This window comes from Eremothecium gossypii, chromosome III (genome assembly GCF_000091025.4).
Source record: "Eremothecium gossypii ATCC 10895 chromosome III, complete sequence".
NCBI lineage: Eukaryota > Fungi > Ascomycota > Saccharomycetes > Saccharomycetales > Saccharomycetaceae > Eremothecium > Eremothecium gossypii.
This window is the reverse complement of record NC_005784.3, coordinates 388,401-410,625: the sequence shown is the minus strand read 5'-3', so window position 1 is coordinate 410,625 and position 22,225 is coordinate 388,401. Positions and strand designations below refer to the sequence as shown.

General features: G+C 52.1%; 11 protein-coding genes across 11 annotated transcripts; 4 read left to right on the top strand and 7 right to left on the bottom strand.

The window, feature by feature from the left end:
* Positions 1-121: 121 nt before the first annotated feature.
* AGOS_ACR028C (Zn(II)2Cys6 transcription factor) lies at positions 122-1,927 on the top strand (the record flags this gene model as incomplete). Its single annotated transcript, NM_208784.1, has 1 exon — positions 122-1,927. The coding sequence occupies one exon, from the start codon at positions 122-124 to the stop codon at positions 1,925-1,927; it is 1,806 nt and encodes a 601-aa protein (NP_983431.1).
* Positions 1,928-2,544: 617 nt separating this feature from the next.
* AGOS_ACR027C (ACR027Cp) lies at positions 2,545-5,517 on the top strand (the record flags this gene model as incomplete). The annotated part of the gene is made up of 1 exon (NM_208783.2): positions 2,545-5,517. The coding sequence occupies one exon, from the start codon at positions 2,545-2,547 to the stop codon at positions 5,515-5,517; it is 2,973 nt and encodes a 990-aa protein (NP_983430.2).
* A 140-nt stretch (positions 5,518-5,657) lies between these two features.
* Positions 5,658-6,617, bottom strand: DIM1 (putative dimethyladenosine transferase; the record flags this gene model as incomplete). Its single annotated transcript, NM_208782.1, has 1 exon — positions 5,658-6,617. One exon carries the CDS (start codon positions 6,615-6,617, stop codon positions 5,658-5,660), a length of 960 nt encoding a protein of 319 aa, NP_983429.1.
* A 174-nt stretch (positions 6,618-6,791) lies between these two features.
* Positions 6,792-7,415, bottom strand: ACM1 (Acm1p; the record flags this gene model as incomplete). Its single annotated transcript, NM_208781.1, has 1 exon — positions 6,792-7,415. The coding sequence occupies one exon, from the start codon at positions 7,413-7,415 to the stop codon at positions 6,792-6,794; it is 624 nt and encodes a 207-aa protein (NP_983428.1).
* Positions 7,416-7,613: 198 nt separating this feature from the next.
* Positions 7,614-10,247, bottom strand: PLC1 (phosphatidylinositol phospholipase C; the record flags this gene model as incomplete). The annotated part of the gene is made up of 1 exon (NM_208780.1): positions 7,614-10,247. One exon carries the CDS (start codon positions 10,245-10,247, stop codon positions 7,614-7,616), a length of 2,634 nt encoding a protein of 877 aa, NP_983427.1.
* A 101-nt stretch (positions 10,248-10,348) lies between these two features.
* On the bottom strand, positions 10,349-12,658 carry KAR9 (Kar9p; the record flags this gene model as incomplete). The annotated part of the gene is made up of 1 exon (NM_208779.1): positions 10,349-12,658. One exon carries the CDS (start codon positions 12,656-12,658, stop codon positions 10,349-10,351), a length of 2,310 nt encoding a protein of 769 aa, NP_983426.1.
* A 278-nt stretch (positions 12,659-12,936) lies between these two features.
* MDL2 (ATP-binding cassette permease MDL2) lies at positions 12,937-15,201 on the bottom strand (the record flags this gene model as incomplete). Its single annotated transcript, NM_208778.2, has 1 exon — positions 12,937-15,201. The coding sequence occupies one exon, from the start codon at positions 15,199-15,201 to the stop codon at positions 12,937-12,939; it is 2,265 nt and encodes a 754-aa protein (NP_983425.2).
* A 344-nt stretch (positions 15,202-15,545) lies between these two features.
* On the bottom strand, positions 15,546-15,734 carry ATP15 (F1F0 ATP synthase subunit epsilon; the record flags this gene model as incomplete). Its single annotated transcript, NM_208777.1, has 1 exon — positions 15,546-15,734. The coding sequence occupies one exon, from the start codon at positions 15,732-15,734 to the stop codon at positions 15,546-15,548; it is 189 nt and encodes a 62-aa protein (NP_983424.1).
* A 312-nt stretch (positions 15,735-16,046) lies between these two features.
* On the top strand, positions 16,047-19,055 carry POL5 (DNA-directed DNA polymerase; the record flags this gene model as incomplete). The annotated part of the gene is made up of 1 exon (NM_208776.1): positions 16,047-19,055. The coding sequence occupies one exon, from the start codon at positions 16,047-16,049 to the stop codon at positions 19,053-19,055; it is 3,009 nt and encodes a 1,002-aa protein (NP_983423.1).
* Positions 19,056-19,209: 154 nt separating this feature from the next.
* On the bottom strand, positions 19,210-20,076 carry AGOS_ACR019W (ACR019Wp; the record flags this gene model as incomplete). The annotated part of the gene is made up of 1 exon (NM_208775.1): positions 19,210-20,076. One exon carries the CDS (start codon positions 20,074-20,076, stop codon positions 19,210-19,212), a length of 867 nt encoding a protein of 288 aa, NP_983422.1.
* Positions 20,077-20,657: 581 nt separating this feature from the next.
* On the top strand, positions 20,658-22,145 carry PBI1 (Pbi1p; the record flags this gene model as incomplete). The annotated part of the gene is made up of 1 exon (NM_208774.2): positions 20,658-22,145. The coding sequence occupies one exon, from the start codon at positions 20,658-20,660 to the stop codon at positions 22,143-22,145; it is 1,488 nt and encodes a 495-aa protein (NP_983421.2).
* Positions 22,146-22,225: the final 80 nt, after the last annotated feature.

The following is a 22,225-nucleotide window of genomic DNA, read 5'->3' as shown; positions in this document are numbered from 1 at the left end:
TGGAATCCGCAAGAAGTGGTTAACCTGTGTACATTCGGTTAACCGGGCATACGTAGCTGATAGAAGAGCGTTGCCGGTAGAAGGGCGTTGGTGAAGAGGCGCGCACAAGGTCATCGGGGCGATGCTGCAGAACACAGGTGTGGTCATGAAAAAGCGGAAGTCTCCGTACTCTCGAAAAGGATGTCTGCAATGCAAAAAATCGCACACTAAGTGCGATGAGACCAAACCCGCGTGTCTCAAATGCGTGAAGCGCAACGTAGAATGCACATACAAGGTGAGCTTTGTGTTCCAGAAGGTGGAAACGGGGAAGGATCGCGAGAGCGCAGGCGCAGCGGACGGGGCGGGGGCCGGAACTTCGAGCGATGGAGGGTACGAGAACGTGGTACCCAAGGGAGACAGCGGCGCGGAGCCGAACCTGGATCTGCGCGACTATATCTATGTGTCGCCGACGGACCTCACGTTTCTGAACCTGCTGACGTTCGACACTCAGGCGGCAAAGGTGGCCGCGCCGTTCGTGCCCAGCGCGCCGCTCACAAACGTGTTCCAGCTGTCGTGGCGGAACGCGAGCTGGGTGGAGCTGTACGACACGCTCAAGGCGTACGACCCGATCCAGGCGATATGCAACTCCGGCGCGGCCGTGGACACAGGCATAATTTCGCTAGACAGCCCGGAGCTGCTGAACTTCGTCTGGACAATGATGCGGTCGACCCTCGGGTGCGGGAACTTCATCATGTACCCGCAGGAGCGCTTTGACGTGTTTGTGGGGCTGTTGCTGGACGTTGCGGAGAAATACCAAATTGTGGAGCAGGCGGTGATGTACGATGTGGCGTTGCTCATGAAGGATATTTACTTCAAAAATGCCTTCAAAGACTACTCGCATATATGGGACCGGTACGTGCGCATGCCGAGCTTGAAACCGTGTTTAGACACGCTGCAGCATCGCATCAACAAGACGACTGATTTTTCAGAGGTTGTCTCCCTGGCATTGGCGGTGTTTCTCCTGTTTGCGGCGAACAGCACGTACCGCAACGCCGAATGGCGCACGCATCTGAAAGGAAGCTGGCATATGATGCAGTCCGCCATAGACTTTCTGCCTCGCGAACCCCTCACGTTCATCAGCGGCCGCTGCATGGAGCTGTACCAGCTTTTAAAGGACTGGTTCTGCCATGCCGAGATTCTGGCCTGCATAACATCTGACAACGGTGGCTCGATACGTACCCTGACAGAGCTCAATGGCTTGCTATCAAATGCCCCCTACTCCCATCATAATATATTGGGCGGTCGGTACGACTTAATCCGTGGATATGTTACTGATCTCTTTCCCATATTCACCAAGATTACGCTGAAGCTCCTGGATTTGAAATCACGTGGAGTGTCACTGCATGGCACTAATATACTGAGGTTTTTGCTTGTGGAACACGAGGAAGCCGTAACCTTGGAACTACGCGGCTTTGGGCTCACCCTACTGCGCGAATTGCAGGTATGCAAGGTCACGGATTTGGAGCTGTGTGAAATTGTCAGAGACGTCTCTGACCTGCGGCTTCAATACACAATGAAAAATAGCGCTAAAGTGTACCATATGACTTTGGAACTATACGTCAAGGTATTTTTTGTCTGCGTACCGTTGGACTCCGCAGAGCTGGTGAGCACCCTAGAGCAGATCCTTGAGACTCTGTACGCCATGCCATACTATACCACGAGCAGTGTCGCATGTCACTGGGGGATATATCTCAGTGCGTTAGTCTCTGCCCTAATTGGGCAAAAAAACATACACCTCCATTTTGTAGATATTCTGTCGAAGCTGGCAAGCAATGGTATGATCGTCGCGGCAAATTCCATCACCAGGCTTGCCTATATTTCGAGGACTCTTGAAAACAAGAATTATGAAGCCCTCGTAAATCCATCCCACGACTATATTGTATATTGACTATACTTCATAGAGGTGCACGAAATGACTGTCTGGTCGTCGGTCAAAGATATGCACACTGTTATATTATATAGAGAAATATCTCAACATCTGGTTCGGACATTAAGACTCTTCGGAATTATTCCCTAAAATAATGTCGTATTGCACGTCTACTTTTATCAGGCAGATAAAGTAGTATATTGCATACCCATATTTTCAGGAGCATCACTGGTTTGGGCTATCGGCTGATCTCCGCCTTAACTGACGTGTGTGAAGCATTCCGGCCATTCGGTCGTGGAACTCTTTTTCGGAAAGTCTACCACTTTCTTAACGATTGCCCTACACAACAATACGTAAATGTGGAACATGACTTGCCGCACTCATCGATGCATAAAAGGGCACTTGCAGATCTGGTTAAGGATAAGCCTTTTGTTCAACCCAACCGCTTGGTGATGCAAATTCCGCAATCGTGATTGCTGCCCCAATCCGGAAAAACTTGCGCTATGGTGACGAACGCCGAGCAGTAGGTCCTAAAGCGCTGATCTTGTTGCTATAAAGCAACTGGTTTGCCAGGCCAATGGCTGGGGTGTGAGGTCAGTTTAGTAATTTCAATCCAGAGCGCAAAGCTTTTGTTTAAGATGGCGGATGGAAGAAGACTGCTGATAGGTGTTGACGTTGGAGGGACCAACTCAGACCTCGTTGTTTTGGACCCCGCGAGAATCTCCGAGCCAAATAGGGGGGTGTTGGCTTGGTACAAGGCAGTGACGACGCCAGATGTTTCGGAGGGGATTGAACAAGCAATCCGCACAGTGCTGGATGACCCATCGAATGACATCAAAAAGGAAGAGATCGTGTCCGTCAGTATTGGAACCACGCACTTCATCAATGCGGTAATTGAGCGCGATGCCAACAGGCTGGAGCGCGTAGCCGTGCTACGGTTGTGCGCCGGATTCGGAGAAAGCCTTCCTCCATTCGGCGACTTTCCGGAAGACTTGGGCAGCATATTGCAATGCTACACTGCGTCGATGGATGGAGGTTCCCAGGTCAACGGATCGGACATCAAACCGTTGGATGAGTCAGCTCTGCGCAGACATTGCAAGGAAATCAAAAAGAGAGGCATCACTTGCGTCGCGGTCATTGCCACATTTGCCAACATCAACAATGCCCACGAGCTCCGTGCAGCAGAAATTATCAAGGAGGAAATTCCAAGTGCCGAGGTGGTGCTTTCGCACACTGTTTCGACAATTGGGTTTGTAGAGCGCGAGAATGCTACGATACTAAACGCCGCAATCAAGCGCTTTGGCCGCCGTCTAATCACGTCTTTTGTGCGTGCTACGAAACGTATAGGTCTAGACTGTACCATCCTAATTTCGCAGAATGACGGCACAGTGCTCTCTACTAAGGATGCGCTTGCAGCGCCTATCAGGACTTTCTCGTCAGGCGCCACGAACTCCATGCGCGGTGCTGCAATTTTGTGTTCAGCGGATCCTGAGGTAACTGGGAAGAACGTCATTGTGTGCGATGTAGGTGGGACTACTACTGACATCGGACTTCTGTTGGCCTCTGGCTTCCCAAGGCAATCTTCAACATATTCATATGTTGGTGGGGTTAAAATGAATTTTTCCATGCCCCATGTGCTAAGTATTGGACTTGGTGGAGGATCTATTGTAAGAACAGAGGAAGGTCTAACGGTTGGTCCAGATTCGACAGGCGCGGATATAGTCAAGCAATCGCTTTTATGCGGCGGTCCGGTTACCACGGCTTCCGATGTTGCCGTGGCAAAACTGGCCGACAGTGGGAGTCTGGAAGCCCTCAGTGAATTCAAGATGGGTAATGTTTCGCGCGTCAAGGGCAGATTTGACGAAGCCTACAAGGACGCATTCACTGCTACTCTCAAAGAGAAGTTAGAAAGGACTATTGATCGCATGAAAACCTCTCCCGATCCTATCCCCGTCATAATGGTTGGGGGTGGCTCGTTTATCGCTCCGGACAGCCTAGATGGTGCATCTAAAGTCATTAGACCGCCATATTACCAAGTCGCCAATGCCATTGGGGCAGCCCTAGGGAAAATTTCTTCATCAAAGCAGGAATTCCGGACGATGCTTAAAGGCACAGATGAAGAGAAAGAAGAGGTAATTAAAGAGCTGGTGCAAAAGGCTCAAGACGAGGCGTGCTCCAAGGGTGCTCTTCGGAGTTCCCTATCTGTTGTCAACATTGTCTGCGATGCCGTTCCATATGTTGATAAAGTCTATAATGTTGAGGTGAAAGTCATCGGTGATATTGACTATGGAAAGGCGCTCGACGTAACCCATAAAGTAGCAGAGGAGAATGGCGACGAGAGCGATGAAGAGACCAACTATGTAACTACCAAGAATGCTACTGTTTTGGCGACAGAGGCAAAAACGGTTGATTACACTACCTATAGGCCCTCGATTAAGGATGGTGAGTGGATTCTTTCCGTGACTGATATCGACTTTATTAGTATTGGTGCATATATTCTAGGTTGCGGAGGAGGCGGTGACCCAACTTCCGAAACTATAGAATTAAAGCGGATCATAAAGAATGGCGGGGTTATCAAGGTGCTCACTCTAGATGAGTTTGAAAGGAAGACAAACGGAAAGGGCCGCGCGATAAATGTGGCTTACTGCGGATCTCCTACCCTTTCTAGCGAACGTCTTCATGCCAATGAGCTACTAGAGGCAATAGACCTAATCGAGCGCTGGGAAGGTCAGAAAGCAGATGGTATTTTTATGTTTGAAATCGGTGGTAGCAATGGTCTTGCCGGTTTATGGACCGCTTATAAAAAGAACTTGCCGTGCATTGACATAGACCTCATGGGACGGGCATATCCAACACAATGGCAGTCCTTACCGTCAGTTTACAACGACCTAAAGGGTTATCCATACGCAGCACTTTCGGACGGGAATGGCATGTCTATACTATTCACTAGTGTAGCTAATGATGTTCAAATGGAAGACCTGGTGCGGGACGCTATGAACAACCACGGAGTACAATGTGCTGTTGTGGACCCAACTATGAATATCTCCCGGATGAAGAGAGAGACAGTCCTCAGCACTCTGTCCTTGTCGTGGAGAATCGGCCGTGCAGTGCGTCTCGCACGGGCAAAGGGCGATACTGGTAGATTGCCCGATTATATTATTAATGCTGTGGGCGGGCCCGACGCCGCCAAGTACCTATTCAAGGGGAAAATTATTAGCGTGGAGAAGAGATTGGAACGCGGTTATGGATATGGTGTAGTTGTTATAGAGGGACTGGATGACAAAAGTGCCATCTTGAAGGTGCCATTTAAAAATGAAAACATTGTCGCCTACAAGGTCCAGGCTGACGGCACAGAGGTGCCAATTTGTTCTGTACCTGATTTAATCACTCTATTAGATGAAGATGGCGGAGCCGTAGGTACGCAGGATTACAGATACGGACTTATCGTCCTTGTGATGGCTTTCGCTCCATCAGATAAGTGGACATCCGCCCCCCGTGGTATCGAGATCGGCGGGCCAAAAGGGTTCGGAAAGGCCTTCGAGCACATCGAATACAAGCCAATCGGGCGTTATGTTGAACCAGTTCCTGTTCCTGACGAATACAGCCAGTAACTGGTTTCTGAATTCGAGGTGGCCTTCCCAATTTCGCTGTCAAGACTGGCATAAATGCAATCCAAATGGGTATAATGCAATACCATATAGGAGCCACAAGGGCTTGGAAATATTGTACATAAAGTTTGCCATAATATATGTTATGAAAAATGAAGCCCAACCTGGTGAAAAGCGTAGAGCAATTTCAAGAAATCAGTCTGGTCGCACTTTCCTGCTCTCTTGTCAGATAACCCAGTTTCTGCAAGGACAGTCTCGATCTTCTGTTTTACTTGTTCCGCCAAAGATCCCTTCGCGTCATCGACCATAGCATCATTAGTCGTGGCCAAGTAAGCCTTGTAATTCTTCTCCATTATTTCTAATACAGCAGTGGACTTGAATCCTGCAGAGATCGTTCTATTCTTCCTGACGAACACGATTCTCAGTAAGCCATCCCACTCATTGAAGTCCACAGGAGGGCGGGGGGTTTTGATCTCGATCCGTACCACACTGGACTCCACCTGTGGTGGGGGGCGGAAATTATTACGACCAACCTTCATGACATGGGTTACATTGGCCCACATCTGCACGTTCGCAGAAAGTCTACAGTACAAGGAGTCACCCGGGCGAGCAAGCAGACGCATCGCAAACTCTCGCTGGAACATCAGAATGGACACACGTGGTGGGCGGGGCTGGTTGATAAGCTTGAACACCAGTGGCGATGAGATCTGATAAGGGGTATTACTGATGCAAATATCAAAGTAGGGCAGCTCGGTCTTCATGAAGTCGCCCAACATGATCTCAAGTTTCTTCTCCGCCGGCGTACCGTGCACACGCTTGGTCAACTCAGCCGCCATTCGCGGATCAAATTCGACCGCCACCACCTTTCTGGCTTGCTCCAAAATGCGGACCGTCAGGTTACCGGTACCAGGACCCACCTCCAGGACAATATCTGACGGTTTTATCTGTGCCTTATCGACAATTCCCTGAGCAACCAAGGGGTTTTTCAGAATATGCTGACCTAGATCGGTATTAAACTTGAACACTGTATTCATGTGCTGCTCGGAGGGAACTTCCTTCCCAGTAGAAATGCCAGAGTATTTTTTCTTCGCTGCCTTGCCCATTTCTAGATGATGCTGGTCCGATGGCTCCTCTTAGGCTACGAGTGGTCTAATAGCTGCTTGTGACCTTTGCGATGAGAAGAGATGAGCTATGAAAATTTTTGTATGCACGGCGTTTCTTTTTTCCATGGGGGAGACGCACCTTGATGAAAGTTCCCCTCCATCGAAACCCCAGACCTAAGCATCCTGGTGGATCGTGAAATCCAGCTTGCGCACCGTCCTGTCTTTGCAGATGTCATCTGTGGTCTTTGCACGTTTGCAGCGCCGCTTGCTTTTCACAACTTGCTTGGCGGTGAAAAACGCTCTGAGCTTTGCGCTGCGTGGAGGAGTCACGAAGCTCGGTAGCACTGTAGGATGTGCCAGGTGCAGTGTCAGTTGGTTCCGGCTGGAGCCCCCCTTGTACTCGATGTAGCCACAATACTCCTCGATGCTCAAGTCGCGTAAAGCGGTGCGGGAGGGCTTGCCCGCCGCCGCGCCCGTTTTGGCCGTCTCCTCGCAGTCCAGGTTCTCCTTGCAGCTCTCGAAGTCGTTCTCGTCGCGCACCCGCTGCTGCGCTACCGTGGTCTGTTGCTGAATGACCTGCGCCCGCTCCTCGGGGGTCTCTTTGTAAAATGTAAACTGCCCCGACGGCCGGAGGGGAGACGCAACGCGTCCTGTGGTCACGCTCGACTCGCTCGACTCTATTTTTGCGCGCTTGGGGGAGCTCTGGTTGCTGTTGTTCTTATCCTTGCGCGCGCCAGCCTTGACGTTAACGCTCTTGCGAGCCAGCACGTTTCTCTTCACAGGCGACACATCCGACATATTGCACGCGTCTTTATCTTCGATCTAACGGGATATGCACTACGCGAGCGGGCTGGCCTTGTAACAGGTCTATTCCTGTTTTATATATGTATGAGATGGCGCGACCGCAATGTCTTGAAAGCGTTTGAGGTCGTCGATACGCGAAAAATCAGAGAAGCAAAGTCCGCCACGAAGGGCGATCTAGCAAGGGCCTATTACCTAGAAAAGAGATCTCACGATTCTGTAATCGGTTTTTACAAAGAGTGTGGAGAAGATGAATCGCGAGCTCTCCAGGCTATATAACGGTATGTGTCTGTAGCCTCTCTTCATGTAGTCGAGGCGAATGCAGCAGGTCGCTAGCGTAATGTCAGCGTTCTTGACAATGTATCTGATGAAATTGAAGCCAGTATTGTTGAGAGTGGCAGTCAAGGACGTCTTCCATACAGGATTAAAACCGTTTTCGGGACAGCGGCAGGAAGTTACTTGGTTTGGGGCGGTGACAAGCCCGTTCTGCACGTGGATTGGCCCACAGAGACCGTCGCCGAGAACCTCTATGACGACGTAGGGGGCGAAATGGGCCTCGCCATCGCGCGAGGAAAGCTTGGGCTTCGGCAGTAGCTGGGCGGAAAGCAGCTCAAGCGATAGTGCCACGACCGAGCTGTGTACGGCCTCGTAGATGTCGCGGATAAAGCTGGTTTTTGGGACGGTGTGGAGGAGATACTCGGGCTTGCGAACATAGCCCGACGGCCATGGCCAGTCGTCGCGCGCGGTAACGCGGAACATGGCCTGGTTTAGCTGCTGCCCCAGGTCGTAGGTCTGCCAATTGGTGGCTACCATTTGGACACCTAGGCGCCAGCATTTGATCGGGTCGTAGTTCGACGATTTGTAGCGGAATGCATGGGGGTATACACGCATCAGGTGGCGCCGGTTGTGCTTGTCGATCGCTAGGCGCTGCAGGTCATCGTTGGCCAGGTTATCGAAGCTGCGCTCGCTCAAGGAAAAGCAGTGTGTTGGCGTCTTGGACTCTGGCAACGAAAAATTGCGGAAGGTAATGCCGTGGATTGCAGAAATCTGCAGCAGCTGCTCAATGACCCGGTGTTTGCGCTTTGAGATGTGGATCCCGCGCATGCCCCTCCTGGGCATTGGTGATGAGGGCTGTGACTGCACGTCATACTCTGAGTCATAAGATGAGCCCTTGGAAGAAGTGGAGTGGTATATATCCGCAGCCATGTCCACATTTACCCTGAGCTTCTTGCTTTTGATTATTATTTTGTGCTTGAGATCTCGCAGGCTGGGCCATCCGACAGAGTGGTCAGCCACGTAGATGAGTGGCCCCAGAATGTCGTCGAAAAGTTGTTTCACTATTATCTGTCCCTCCGATCGGCAGTGAATCTCTAATGATAATATTAGCGGGTATGGGGATGTGATAAACGCGTACTTGTTGATCACGTCAACCACGTTGCGGAGCGGTAGCGATGAGGTCAACTTTCCATGGCAGACCACCGGGCCATCATCGCTGTCCCATATATCAATCTCCACAGAGCGGCAGCCCTGTTGCAGCGCCTGAATATAGCCCTCTACACTAGCCATACTACCTACCTGATTACCAAGCAAGTATGTATTGTGTGAAGACGAAATGAAATATTCCGATAGCGGCCTTGAGTAGTCTTCTTCTATCTCCCTTGCGTACGGTTGGGCAGTCAGAAATTTTAACAGGAGGTCTTCGTCCATGTAACCTTCGTGCGAATACTCATTAAATAGGTCCCGTGCCAGCTGGGCATCCATGTCCTCGCACTGCACATCTGTCAGGAAACTGTAAAACTTTTCAAAATCTATCGCTCGAGTTTCGGCGGCAATCTTTTGCCATATTTCTGTAACCTCATGGCGCTTCTTTAGCATCCGCACAAAGGTGCAAAACTCGCTAAAGTTCAGCAGCCCATTGCGATTCACGTCTGCTATTTTAAAAACTCGCTTCAAATAGTTGGAGGAGCAATATATGTGGAACTTGGTGCAGAGTCGCTGCACATCTTCGAAAGAGAGCGTATCCCTGCTTTCGTCTGCCTTCTTGGATGACACATTCACCTTCCAGTGGATGTTGGCAAACGCCTCGCTGCTGGGGACAGAAATACTCTCCATCAGCTCCCGACGCTGCCGTGCAACAGTCAGCACGGCATTATAAAACTTCGCGCATTCGAGCTGCGTCGGAGCTATCAGATGCAGAGCCTTCAGCTTCGTAGGCGACACCTGATATATGATCGTTATCCACCGAGACGCAAACGCATCCATTATATCGTACTGTTCCCTGTAGTTTTTTGCCATTTCGGCCATTCTAATGTCCTTGATTGTATCTAACTCCAGCATCCTGTTGTCCTTCCATGTCAACACACCATTACTTATCCGGAAGCAATAGCGCACGCGTTTGCGCCGAGTGACCCGTATCAGCCACATCTCCACCAGCGTCGCGTCCGACACCCCGTTGTCTTGCAGGGTGTCTGCAAACCCATTAACGCTGCTGCTCTCCAACTCCATGTGGCAGAGAGGCTTCTCGCTCGCAGTCAGTACGGAGTGCGCGTACGTCATCGGGCCCAGCTCCATCAGTTTCTGCGGCTTGCTCTTCGAGCAAGACATGAACGCCGTGGTTTTCTTTATAAGTTCTCTGACGCCCTTGGTCAGAGGCTGCGACATCACACTTATTTGGTGGTGGGACATGACAGCCGCACCATGGTACTTACGTTTCTCCGTGCGGACCGCATCATCTGTTGCCGGCTTCTCCATCGGTTTTACATCCAGAGAAGAATCAAGGCTGTTGTTAGACTCCCCATTACTTGCCTTATATGCATGATTAAGGTCCATAAATCCCCAAGCCTATGCAAGTGGCTACAGTAAATCTATATTGCGCATGTATTGGATACTACATTACCAAGCAAACCAAATATATCATTAAGTACGTCATATCATGATAAGTTAAGAAGATCCGCCAACGGCGTGGGCTCCTTCAATCTCGATGACCAGTAGTTGTGCCGGGTTCCTGGGCTTCGGGGGAAGTGTGAGAGGTGTATTGGCTGCGGTATCAAATCGCTGAACATGACGGGAATCCTCGAATGCATATTAGCATAGTACCTAAAACGCTCTTCCTCGATACGTTCGATATACTTAATATGATCCGCCTGCTTGATGTAGTCATCGGAAACCAGCGAAGTTGGAGAGACGTCGTCCTCGTTCGGCGCAGTTGTGCATGCGGTGAAGTCACCCGGCTGCGAGCTCTGGGGAGACGCGCTCAGGAGCAGCTTGCCGGATAGTTCGCCGGCGGAGGCAGAGGAAACAGAAGAGTTCCTGCTCCGGTCGCGGCGCCAGGTGTAGCTATCTTCTCCGCTGCGAAAGAAATCTGGGGGTTCCATGTGGTCGAACTCTGGCCGACAGTCCTTTGGTGATAGCGACGGAGACTTCGTGGCCGGTGCCTCCCGCGGCGAGACCGGCGCAGATGAGCCTGCAGAGAGGAAGGGGGCTGATGGGGACTGTGGGTCTTTGTGTGATCCAGGATATCCAAGACTTGCGTCGGAAGGCCTTCTGGTGGCGTTTTGCGCCGGAGACGTGGGCTGTGGGTCCCCCGGCGGCGGGGGTGAGCAAGGATATTCCGGATTCAGTTGCATTTGGGTAGCACCTATGGGCTCTGCCGTTGCTGTGTTTGAGGGCGCCAATGTCTTTTTGTCTTCTGTGCACACATTTTCGTTCTGGAGCTTTACGACGGGTGGCTGGTCAGGGGAGCCAATCTGGAGCTTAAAAACGGGCGGGTTTTTAGAATGAACGGGCTCTAGAGAGAACGGCACTGGGGGGTAATCCGAGGAGATCGGGGACCCGTTGGCATCCGCGCTGCTAGGGCTTCTATAGCTCCTGTTGAACTTCGGCTTCTCCGCCTCATCGGGATCTGATGTGAGTATGGGCTTGATGTTCATTTTGCGTAATAAGAGTGCGCCTACGCTACATCGTTTGCTCCGATCGAAATGGAACGGTTTGGAGTCCACGGGCTCTGAAATTGTCATGTCGCTCATTCGCTTTGTCAAAACGTCGATGGGATCAGACTCTGTCTCTTTGGGGAGGATGGGGTCTACTTTCTCGCGAAGAACTAGCCACTTATCCGCCAGGGTATTAGTGACTTCGGCCACGTTGGGATTGAGGATGGAGGCGTCAAGGGCCTTGTATATGACCTCGAAGGTCTTGAATATGGTATCGCTTTTCTGCTGTATCTGCTGTATAAGCGTGTCCCTCGTATCGCCGGATATGGTCGGGTTGTCTTGCAGACTCTCGTACATGCGAGTCACACTCGTCAGTATAGATGCCAATTCCATGTTAAGGTTTGTGAAGAGGACGTTCCAGCGCTTATCTATGATCCCGGCCTTCAAAGCCATCAGCTCGCTGTGAAAGTGGTCATACTTCTCCACTATGTTTGCGTACTTGTGGTTCAGCAAGCGCATCAAGTAGTTTAGGTTGATAATATCTCGGTCCCTGAACATCTGGATGCGGGTTTTCAGGACGTCTCTCAGCGATGTCTGGATCGGCACAATAGCATTCTCTAGCTCGCAGTAATCCTGGTAGATGCGCTTTTCCAGGGGATTGAAGGTCGGCATCTGCAGCCGCTGGTTGTTTGACGATGAGGATATAAGCTCCACGAGCTGGTCCAACGTGAAGGACGGAGGGTGTCTCACGGGCGACGCGAAGCAGTCCTGGTGCAGCGCGAGGCACTTCTTCATGTTTCCTTCGATCTCCTCCAGTAGCGAGTTCATGTGGTCCTTGAAGATCTCATTGAACTCCAGCGCCGTGTCGAATAGGTTCTTCACCGACTGGAACAGCGGCTTCAGGCTCAGCACGAGCTCGGACACCTGGTCGATCAGGTTGAAGATCGCCACCTGGTCCCTGTTCAGCGCGCCGGACGTCTGCTGCGCCTCCAGCGGGTCCAGGAACTTCAGCATCGCGGGCTCGATCTGCGAAAAGCACTTGTACAGCGGGTAGAAGAGGCCACGCCCGTCCTGGATCCAGTCGAAGTACTGTGGCATGTGCGACACCACCACGTCCCTAGAAAACGTCCCCTTCAGCGACACCTTCAGATCCTGCAGCAGGTTGACCAATCGCAACAGGTCCTGCTTGATCTCCTCCGTGCTCAGGTTCTTGTTTCCGATTCGCAGCATCACATCCTCCAGTGAGTCAGCTCCGGGCCCTAGTGTGGTCGCTAAGGGGGGCGAGATAAACGCGTTAGGTACCTGTATCATGCTGCGGACACCACCTCACTTTGAAATATTACAACTGTGCTATCAGCTGCCCTTTATAAGCAGCGCTGTCTCCATACAATTGCGCTGATTTTATGTAGTTGATGCGTGTAATCTGCTTTTTCCCTATTGAGACGTCAGCATCTCGTAGCAAGGCTCCGTGTGCTTACTTAAGAAAAGATGGAATCGATGGAATCGATGAAACTAAAACATTTTATCAAATATCAGTTCTATATATATGTAGTTATTGGGAGATAATACGGGTGAATCTGGGGCATGTCTTAAGGCATTGGGGCACGGGCCGTGTCCTCCAGCACATGCTTTATGACCTCTTCATTTAGGCGAAGATTTCCGCCCTCGATATCGCGGGGAATGTCTGCGGCCTGTGGAGCGGAAGCCTCTTCCTGGGCAGGAGCTGGAGACGCCTCGGGCTTCGCAGGCTCCGACGCGTGTTCGTTCAATAGCTTGAACAACTCGCTGTCCTCGTCACGGTATAGGTCGGCAAACTTGCCGGCCTCGATGACGGAGCCGTCATTGCCGAGAACCACGATGTTCTCGGAGCGGCGTATGGTGCTGAGGCGGTGGGCGATGCTCACGATGGTGATCTCCTTGCTGCGCATTAGCCTGCCGAGGGTGTAGTTGATGGCGCCCTCGCTTTCAACGTCCAACGCCGAGGTGGCCTCGTCGAGGATTAGGATTTTCGGTTTCTTGATGAGCGCGCGGGCGATGGCAATGCGCTGGCGCTGGCCCCCGCTGAGTAGGGCGCCTCTAGGCCCAATCACGGTGTCATAGCCGTCCGGGAACTTGGTGATGAAGTTATGGCAGAAGCACTTCTTGGCAACTGCGCGTATCTCATCCATGGAGGGCGTGTAGGAAAGGCCGTAGGTGATGTTGTCTCTGATGGTCCCGGACATCAAGACCGGCTCCTGCTGGACAACGCCAAGATGTTTTCTGAGCGACTTGGCGCTTACCTTGGATATGTCCTGACCGTCTATGAGGATGGTGCCGCTGTTGGCATCGTAAAACCGTAGGAGGAGGGACGCAATGGTGGACTTGCCCCGCCCGGAGGGCCCGACGATGCAGACGTTGGAGCCCGGGGTTATCGTGAGGCGGAGTTTCTTGAAGATCTGGCTCGTCGGCCGCGTGGGGTAGCTGAAGGACACGTCCTTGAACTCGATGCGACCATCGCGCGGCACAAACGTCTGGCCAACGGTAGACGGCACGGAGTTCTTGTAGTCTGTCAATTCGAACAAGCGCGAAGCAGCACCAGCGCCCTTCATCAACTCTGAGTAAAAGTTCGATAAACCGAAAACCGAGCTTCCAGTGTACTCAGTGTAGAGCATGAACGCCGTCAAGCTCCCAAGGGATAGTTCGCCCTGCAAAACGAGGTGCGACCCATACGCCAAAACAAGCAAAAAACTCACGTCGCCCAACACATTCGTACCGCTGAAAAACGTCGCGCTCGTTATACCTTCCCTCTTTGCAACGTTGAAGAGCCTCCGCACGGCCGTGTTGTATCTCCGCATCTCCTTTCCCTCCGCGACGAATGACTTGATGGTCTTGATGCCATTGAACTGCTCCTCTGACACCCGCGTCAAGTTACCTGTAGATTGCTGGAGCTCGCGCGAGATGGCGCGAATGCGCTTGCCGTAGATGGTGGCGGCGATGAGGAGGGGAGGGGCAAACATTATCATTGCAGAAGTCAATGTGCTCGAAATGTGGAACATCATGCCCACACCGACGCCTCCGCAGAGCGCGGCTTTAACCCCGTCCGAAATGTTCTGCGTCATCGAGCGCGATACAATGTAGGCGTCGGAACCAAGCCGCGATATCAAGTCGCCGACCTTGTTCCTGTCGAAAAACTCCGCGTCGTGATGCAACGTCTTCTTGATGACCTGCGCACGTAGCCGCGCAACCAAACGCTCACCAAGCATTTTCAAGAGGAACATCCGCCCGAAGTTCGCGGCGGAGCCCACGAGCAACGCGCCCGCAAACGCAGCAAGCACGTCGACTAGCGTGAAGTTCCCGATGATAGGCGGCATGTCTAGCAAAGACATCGGCGCGCCCGTTTCGTTCTTTTCTGCCTGTGCGACTGCGTCTTTCGTGGCATCTAGCACAAGCCCAATAACCTTCGGAACCGCCATCCCAATCGAGCAAGATATCGTGAGGAGCCCCAACGCCGCAAGCAACAACTTCCAGTCGGGCTTCACCAATCGCAAGAGCCGGAACACCTCGTGCCAGCCGGCTGGCTTTGCGGGTTGCGCGCGCGACGGCTCCGCCGGTCGCTTTTCAACTTTGCGCTCCTGCTCATGCTCCTTGTCCCGCGGCGAAGGCGTTCCCTCGCCGCCCACACGGGCAGCGCTGTACGCCCGGCTTTGCCTGCACACCGGCACTGTCAGTCGAGATGTCGCACGCACACACTGCCAGCCGCATCTGGCCCTGGACATCACCTGAAGCCTCACGGCGACATTGTGCCGCGGGCCCGGTAGCCTCTGTAACACCGCTACAGGGCCAAGCCCCCCAAAGGGCCTTATCGCTCTCCACATAGCGCCTGGAATCCTGTAGCAACACGCTCTGCCAAAACTGATGCGAGTAGACTGTGTCTTGCCTTGGGCGGGGACACAAGCAAGCTTGCGGAAAACGCACCTCTTCGCTTGCCCGCGAAAACCGCCTTTGCCCCTGCACAACGTCCCCGTTCGCAGCACCGAAATCGCCCAATCGACCTTCTGTCATTATCATTAGAGAACGAGAGTTTATATAGTCGAACTACACACATGCCACCAGCACAGCCCGTCAAAGGGCCTGTGCTGGGCGTCTCCATCCGCCCGCTTGCCGCCAACAGGGCCCAGGCTGCGTGCCAGCAGTTCAACGAGAAGAGCACGCGTGCTGCTCACTTCCGTAGCGGCACGGCCTCCGCGGCGGAGCCCTTGGAGGCGTAGTCGATGACCTTTGCCTCCGTCACAGATCGGTTGAGGACGGCAGGGCTCTGGAGCTCCTTCTTCAGAGCCGCGCGCACGGTCCTGGCCGCAACGGCCAGGTAGCTATTGTAGGTCAAACCGGCTTTTCTCCAGGCAGACATCGTGTTTACTTGCGGGGAGGCGTGGAGTGTGTGGCCTGGAGTGAAGTGGCTGTAGGTGCACGCTTAATGGCCGCCGGGCACCGGCGCTGAGCAGCTTTTCCTGCATTTCATTGGTTCGTTCTCTGTGATGTTTGATGTCCGGGTAATCCCTGGACACTGGTGATTATGTAATATGTGTACTGGCCGGGTAATGGTAAAAATTTTGAGCTGCGCTCGATGCGCAGGCGAGATGAGATGATCAGGCGAGCCATAGCGTGACGGGAAGCCAGGTCTTGCTGTGACAGGGACTACAGGCGGTGGTGATTGAGCATAATGGCGCGGCAAGTCAACAGAGACTTGTTCTACAAGCTGACGTCGGATCTTTCAGATGAGCGTGTGCAGTCTGCCATAGCGCTGATCACCGAACTCAACGAACTGGCCGTGGAAGAAAACGGCAAGGAATGGGAGTATGTATTGGGGCGGCTCGTGCGCGGTCTTGCGTCGAGTAACAAGAGTGCGCGGCTGGGCTTCTCACTGTGTCTGACGGAGGTGGCCGCGGCGGCGCTAGAGAACGGGCACATTGGCAGCGCGGAGGAGTACCTCGAGCGGCTGGAGGCTGCGCTGCCCGTGGACAAGGTGAAGAACGGGAAGGAGGAGCGCGGGCAGCTGTTTGGGCGCATGTTCGGGCTGCAGGCGATGTTGAACGAGCCACTCTTCTCGCGGGTGTTTGTGGCTGGGGACGGCCAAATCCAGCAGGCCTTTGCGCATCAGTTCATGCAGCGGCTTGTGCAGCTGGCTCTGACGAAGGCCTGGCTGCGGCAGCCGTGTCTGTTCACTCTGTACCAGGTCATTGAGCGACTTGCGCCGCGGGCTACGGATACGGAGTTCTTACGCGCCGTACTGACGTTACTTGATGAGCACAACCTTACCCACACGAGCGAGGGCTTAGCCATTTATCTGTTTTTGCAAAACAAGTGTCCTGAAATCAAGCGGATTCTGGACGAGACGAAAATCTTCGATGCGCTGCCTCTCGTGAAACGCTGGAAGGCCGACAATCCGCTGGCAAAGGGCAATGCGAAGGCGCTTGCCTCTGTATTGAAAGACGATGCGCTAATCGAGGGCGACGGTCCCAAGCAGAAGGGTGTCTGGACTCCACGGTTGCATTTTGTGTGGGACTTGCTCCTCCCTTTACTGGCTGAGGAGAAGGTTTCGCCAGATACCCATGTGCACATTGCTAAAAAACACAAGACGGGGAAGAAGCCCAAGAGTGCGGAGTCCGGAATGCTGTCCTTTGGTGAATTCTGGCAGGTGGTGGTAGATGAGTCCTTCTTCAGCGAGAAGGCATCCAGTGAAAGAAAATATTTGGGAGTCCTGATCATGGAAAAGGCAGTAAGATCCGTCCCTTCGTCGTTGGTACAAGATATCTTCTCTAAGAACGCCTTGCGTACGTTGATCAATCAGTCTAGCGAAACCACCAGACACTTACACAAGCTAAGTGTTAATTTCCTCAAGACCATTGTGTCGGCGTGCGAAACGGATGCTTCGAAAGTGGTGCCCGTGCTCACAGCTATCTGGTTCGGCCCGAATGGCACCATCAACTTTGATAAATTAACAAAGTCCAAGACGACTGATAGCTTGGTGACCGCCAAGTCGCTGACAGCGACAGAGTTGGCACAATTAGTGACGTTGTTGTTACAACAACTGGAGCATGAAAATACAGATATCTCGAAAATTAAATTCATCCTTGATACCTTATTGCACGTTATCAGAGCGCACAAGTGGAAGGCTCATTTGTCATGGACTAACCCACTGCTGCTCGCGTTGGTGCGGTATGCTTTCTTTTCTGCTCCTAGTCATCTCTCTGAACAGTCTGAAGAAATCATCACTTTATCGAGGGAACGCTTATTTTCTGTCCTTGGTGAATTGATTCCTCTCTCTAAGCATGATATGGGCGCACCTTCATGGGCATATGCAACATTGGAACTTCTATTGCAAGAAAAGGAGAAACACCCGCTTGCGCTCCAGCTGGACGCAGAGTTGGAAACAGTTACGTCTAATGCACTAAAAATCCTTCGGAAAATTATAAACAAGTCTACAAAATCTCCAAATGAAAACCCCCAGCTTTTTGGTTTGGAGCTTCTACTATCTGTTTCGATCCTGCAAGTACATGCGGGGGATGTTGATTCCGCTTCCACATTGGAGGAGCTTGCCTCCTTTTATGAATCTGCTACACAAGGTGCAGATAACGGACTAGTCGGTATTACGGAGATACTGCTCTCTCTGGTTGCACAAAAGAAATCTATGTTGAGAAAGCTCACACTAGTAGTGTGGGAATCGTTTATCGATAAAGTAGGGAAAGAAGAATTGGAACTCTTACTGAATACCCTTTCTGCGCGTGAAAATAAGGCGGGATTTGCCCAGCTGTTCGAGGGCGCTGACGAGTATGAGGAATTAGGCTCCGATGAGGCTGGAACAGACAATGAAGACCAAAGCTCCGAATCCAACGAAGACAGCAGTGATGAGGTTTCTGACCAAGAGGACTATAGCGACGAAGACGTTGCCAAAATTGACAAAGAAGCAACGAGCGCTCTTGCCCATGCTTTAAGACTTCCTGATAACATCCTGGATGAAGATGGCAACGTAGGGTTCGAAGAGATGGATGACGAAGAGGAAGAAGAGGAGTCCATGGATGACGAAGCGATGATGGAGCTGGACGGCCAACTATCGGAAATTTTCAAGCGCCGGAAGGATGCACTTAACAAAATACCGACTGGGAACCAAAGGAAGATAGAAGCCAAGGAATCGAGAGACAGTGTCATAGCCTTCAAACACAGAGTTGTGGATATGCTGGAAATTTACTGCAAAAATGTTGAACGTTCCGTAACTAAAAACAAGAAGCTTTCTGCTACAATGTCTGCAAACATGCTTTCGATGGCGGAGCCCATGGTCAAAGCCATACAGCAAACTCTTGACCGTCCTCTGGCTGAGAAGATCTCAAAACTTCTAAAGAATAGCGTCTGTAAGATGAAGCCTGCGGCATATAAGGAATTTACCAGCGAAATCAACGAGGAAAGCATTTTAACGTCTCTGGAAAATGTCCACGCTACGATTTTGAGTCCTAAGCCCGGGCAATTTCCGCAACTCTTCTTCTCTGCGTGTTCTTCCACCTCTCTGTTCCTCTCGAAAGTCCTGATCGCTATGAAGGACGACCCATCCACCAGCGAACAGGTGATCGGCATATACTCTACCACCATGAAGCATTGGAACGTCAGCGGCAAGTTTGGGCCCAACTTCTTTATCGATTTTATTAACTGGCTAGCGTCTAAGAAGTCCAAAAACTAGCATATGTATTTTACGCTGAAGTAAATGACTATTGTACAATAATTTACCCATTCAACTAATCAATAGGTATGCAGTGGCCGCGGCGGCCGCGGCGGCTGGTGTATGCTCAAAACTAAGAGATGACGAGCAAAATCGATGTAATCATGTATCGCAATCACTTTTCATCAAAGCACGAAGGATGGTTGCTGTCGCTTCCGATTAACAAGGGAGAATCGCCGTGTTGTATATGTCTGAATTTTATAGATAGAACCTGCGTTTTAAATGAATAATTGACTCGCATATATGACTGACAATGGTACTGCTTCAGGTTATCTAAATTGCTGTTCTTCTTGGTTTCCTTGGTCTGTAGCAGACGCTGGTGGCTCTTATCCTGGGAGCAGTAGAGCACGCAGGACACGGAGGTGACGTGCACCGAAGTCCGCTCTTTGCTCAGCTTGGTCCCGGAGAAGCTGCGGATCTTGTTGCGGAGACACTCTATAAAGCTGTCGAACGGCGCCTTGTATAGCGCCGCGTCGTCCGTCTCCGCCTTCGTGAGCAGCACGCGCGGGAAGAATTCCGGCGTCAGCGCCGCCGCGTCGTACTTCGCCGAAATGCTGTGGAACTTCTTGTTCTTATCGAGCGCCATGAACAACTGCCGCAACTCCGGGTCCACCGTGAGCTCCGTGGCGCGCTTGCGCGCGCGGTACGCGTTGTCGCGCTTCCGCCGCATCGCGCGCTGCCGTTCCAGCCGCTCCTGCGGCGACATCGATTGCAGCTGGTCCTTCAGAATACGCTGCCGCTTCCCCAGCGCGTGCATGTCGTGGCCCAGCGAGCCATCCTCCCCCAGCAGGTCCCCGGCCATAAGCGGGAGCCCCCGTACCTTTTCCCCCGCAACGACTGCGGCCACCGCGGCCACATCTAGCGTCTTGTCCCCCACCTCCGGACTCTCATGCGCTCTGGACCCACTCAACTGGATGGCCTGTCCAGCCCTTTCTACCTCTGTCATCCTTTCGGTCCCAGAAGACCGCATATGCTCCTGCATCTGCTGCACTACGGTCTCTTCCCAGCCCTAAATATCAAAAATACGCTAGCTGTCTACCCGGTGTCTTCTACAGCAGTACTTGCTGGTAGTCGGCATGGTCTCTTGAAGAAGCGTGATACCGACTATCGTCATTTTAAACGTTGCAATGTAGTCTATGATTACCGCTGGGCATCTACCCGCCCCAGACTACAACAATGGTTACACAGAGCGCCGATGGGTTGTCGCCGCGGCCCAGGCGTCGAGCAGGTATGGGAATGTACGAATCAGGGAATTTTAGGTACATTCTGCCCCCGCCGAACGTGGTCTTGGGCGTCAGATTGCTGTACAATATATGTTTCAGGTGACGATGCAGTTGGTGTAGCCTTCTCCGCAATGCGAAGGCTTGTGAGGAGGGGCTGATGACAATATTAAAATGGCTTTGCACTCGGTGGTTGCTGGCAGGCGTCGTCTGACTTAGGTAGCCAAGCCCCGTTTCTAAACGGCAAAGATTTGCAACTTTTACGAGATGGGTATATAATGGATGGCCGGGTGCGAGTGCGTGCCCCCATGGCGGCTGCCGCGGCGTGGGATGCACCTAGGAGATGCCTGCGACGAGCGCCATCAGGAGTTTGACCAGCGCGGAGAAAGCGCGGTATGCGGAGGTGCGTGCAGGGCTGCGCAATGGGTCGCTTTTTGCGGTCACCTACGGGTTTGACCGCCGCGAGCAGGAAACATGGTCCGACAGCTCGACGCTGATGTCGTCGCGCTGCGGGTGTCTGCGAGAGCACCAGATTTCGAGCGCGCTGCGCAGCATGATCCGGGAAAACGTGGAGATGTGTGTCACGGTGACAGACGGGCCGAAGTTCGCGCCTGTGTCGCGGATTGAATACGACGATGTGGTGCGGGTGATTGAGTTTCAGACGTACAAGGATGAGGCAATTGCGTGTCACGATGGAATTCCACCCTACGTGGCACGCCACATTTTGAACAAGAGCAAGTTTGAGGCGGGCAAACCGCTCTGGGAAGTGTACATTGCCGACGGCAGCATGGTCATCTTCCATTGCCACAACGTGTTGTTCGACCTGTTTGCTGCAGGGAACTTCCACGTGCGCTTCCAGCAGGCGCTGCAGCGCTGTGAGAAGAACGAGCCGCACAACGAGACGCTCTTCGTGTACGAGGGCGGGCCGCTGCAGCTACCAATAGACCCGGACGCGTGCAGTCTGCCTGGAGTGGACGTGCCTTATCCTGCGAGCTCACCGTTTGTCTCGTTCGTTAAGAACGTCTGCAGGTATGCTTTGAAGCCATTTGGCGCGTTGGCATCCGCCGTGACACCGAGTCTCCGCCTTAACCGATCGTCCCTTGGACGGAAACCGTTCCTGCTTACGTTGGACAAGGAAAGTCTCTACGGTACAACGGTTTCTGGTTACTTGAATTCCAAGAAACTGGACTCCTTGCTCAAACTTATATCGAAAGAGGAGGTGTGCGTGCGAAGCTTCCTCTGCGCTATCACGTTGCTCTCTCTGAAACCCTTGATTCGGAATTTTGACGGCAGCATCGCCTTCTCCATACCTCTGGATCTGCGTACGGAATCGCACAAAACAACGCCTTTCGGGTTTCAGTCGAAGCGCATACTTGTTGATTGTCCGCTGGCGCTAATAGACGACCGCGTATTCGAAAGCCTGTTTAATCGGCCAAGTAAACAGCGTAAGACCAAACTGGACAAGAACAGTCCGAAATTCTCGGAGGGATTACTGGAATACCAGTTCAAGAGAGTTACAACGCACGTTATGAAGTCCCTGACAGCACAAACATCTGGAGACTGGACGGGGAAAAGGAAATACTCGAAGTGCCAACTCCGAAAGAAGAAAATTATCGAAATCAATGTTGTGGATATGGGCACAAGTCCGTCCGCACGGTTTCAAATCAAGAATATGAATTTTACAGATTCATTGGGTTCTGAAACTTTCATGTCGCTGTCATGCGCGCTTATGAGAGGCGTAGGAATGAATATGTGCATGCATTACTTAGAAAGAGATTCGATGGATATGTTCGTAGATTGTTTTCAGACGTTTCTGGATGAATTGAGCTGAAAATAAGTTGTATATATTTCCGAGCAGTTTACATGTATAATTAACCTTGTTACAATACAGAAGTCCACAGTGCAAAGTCA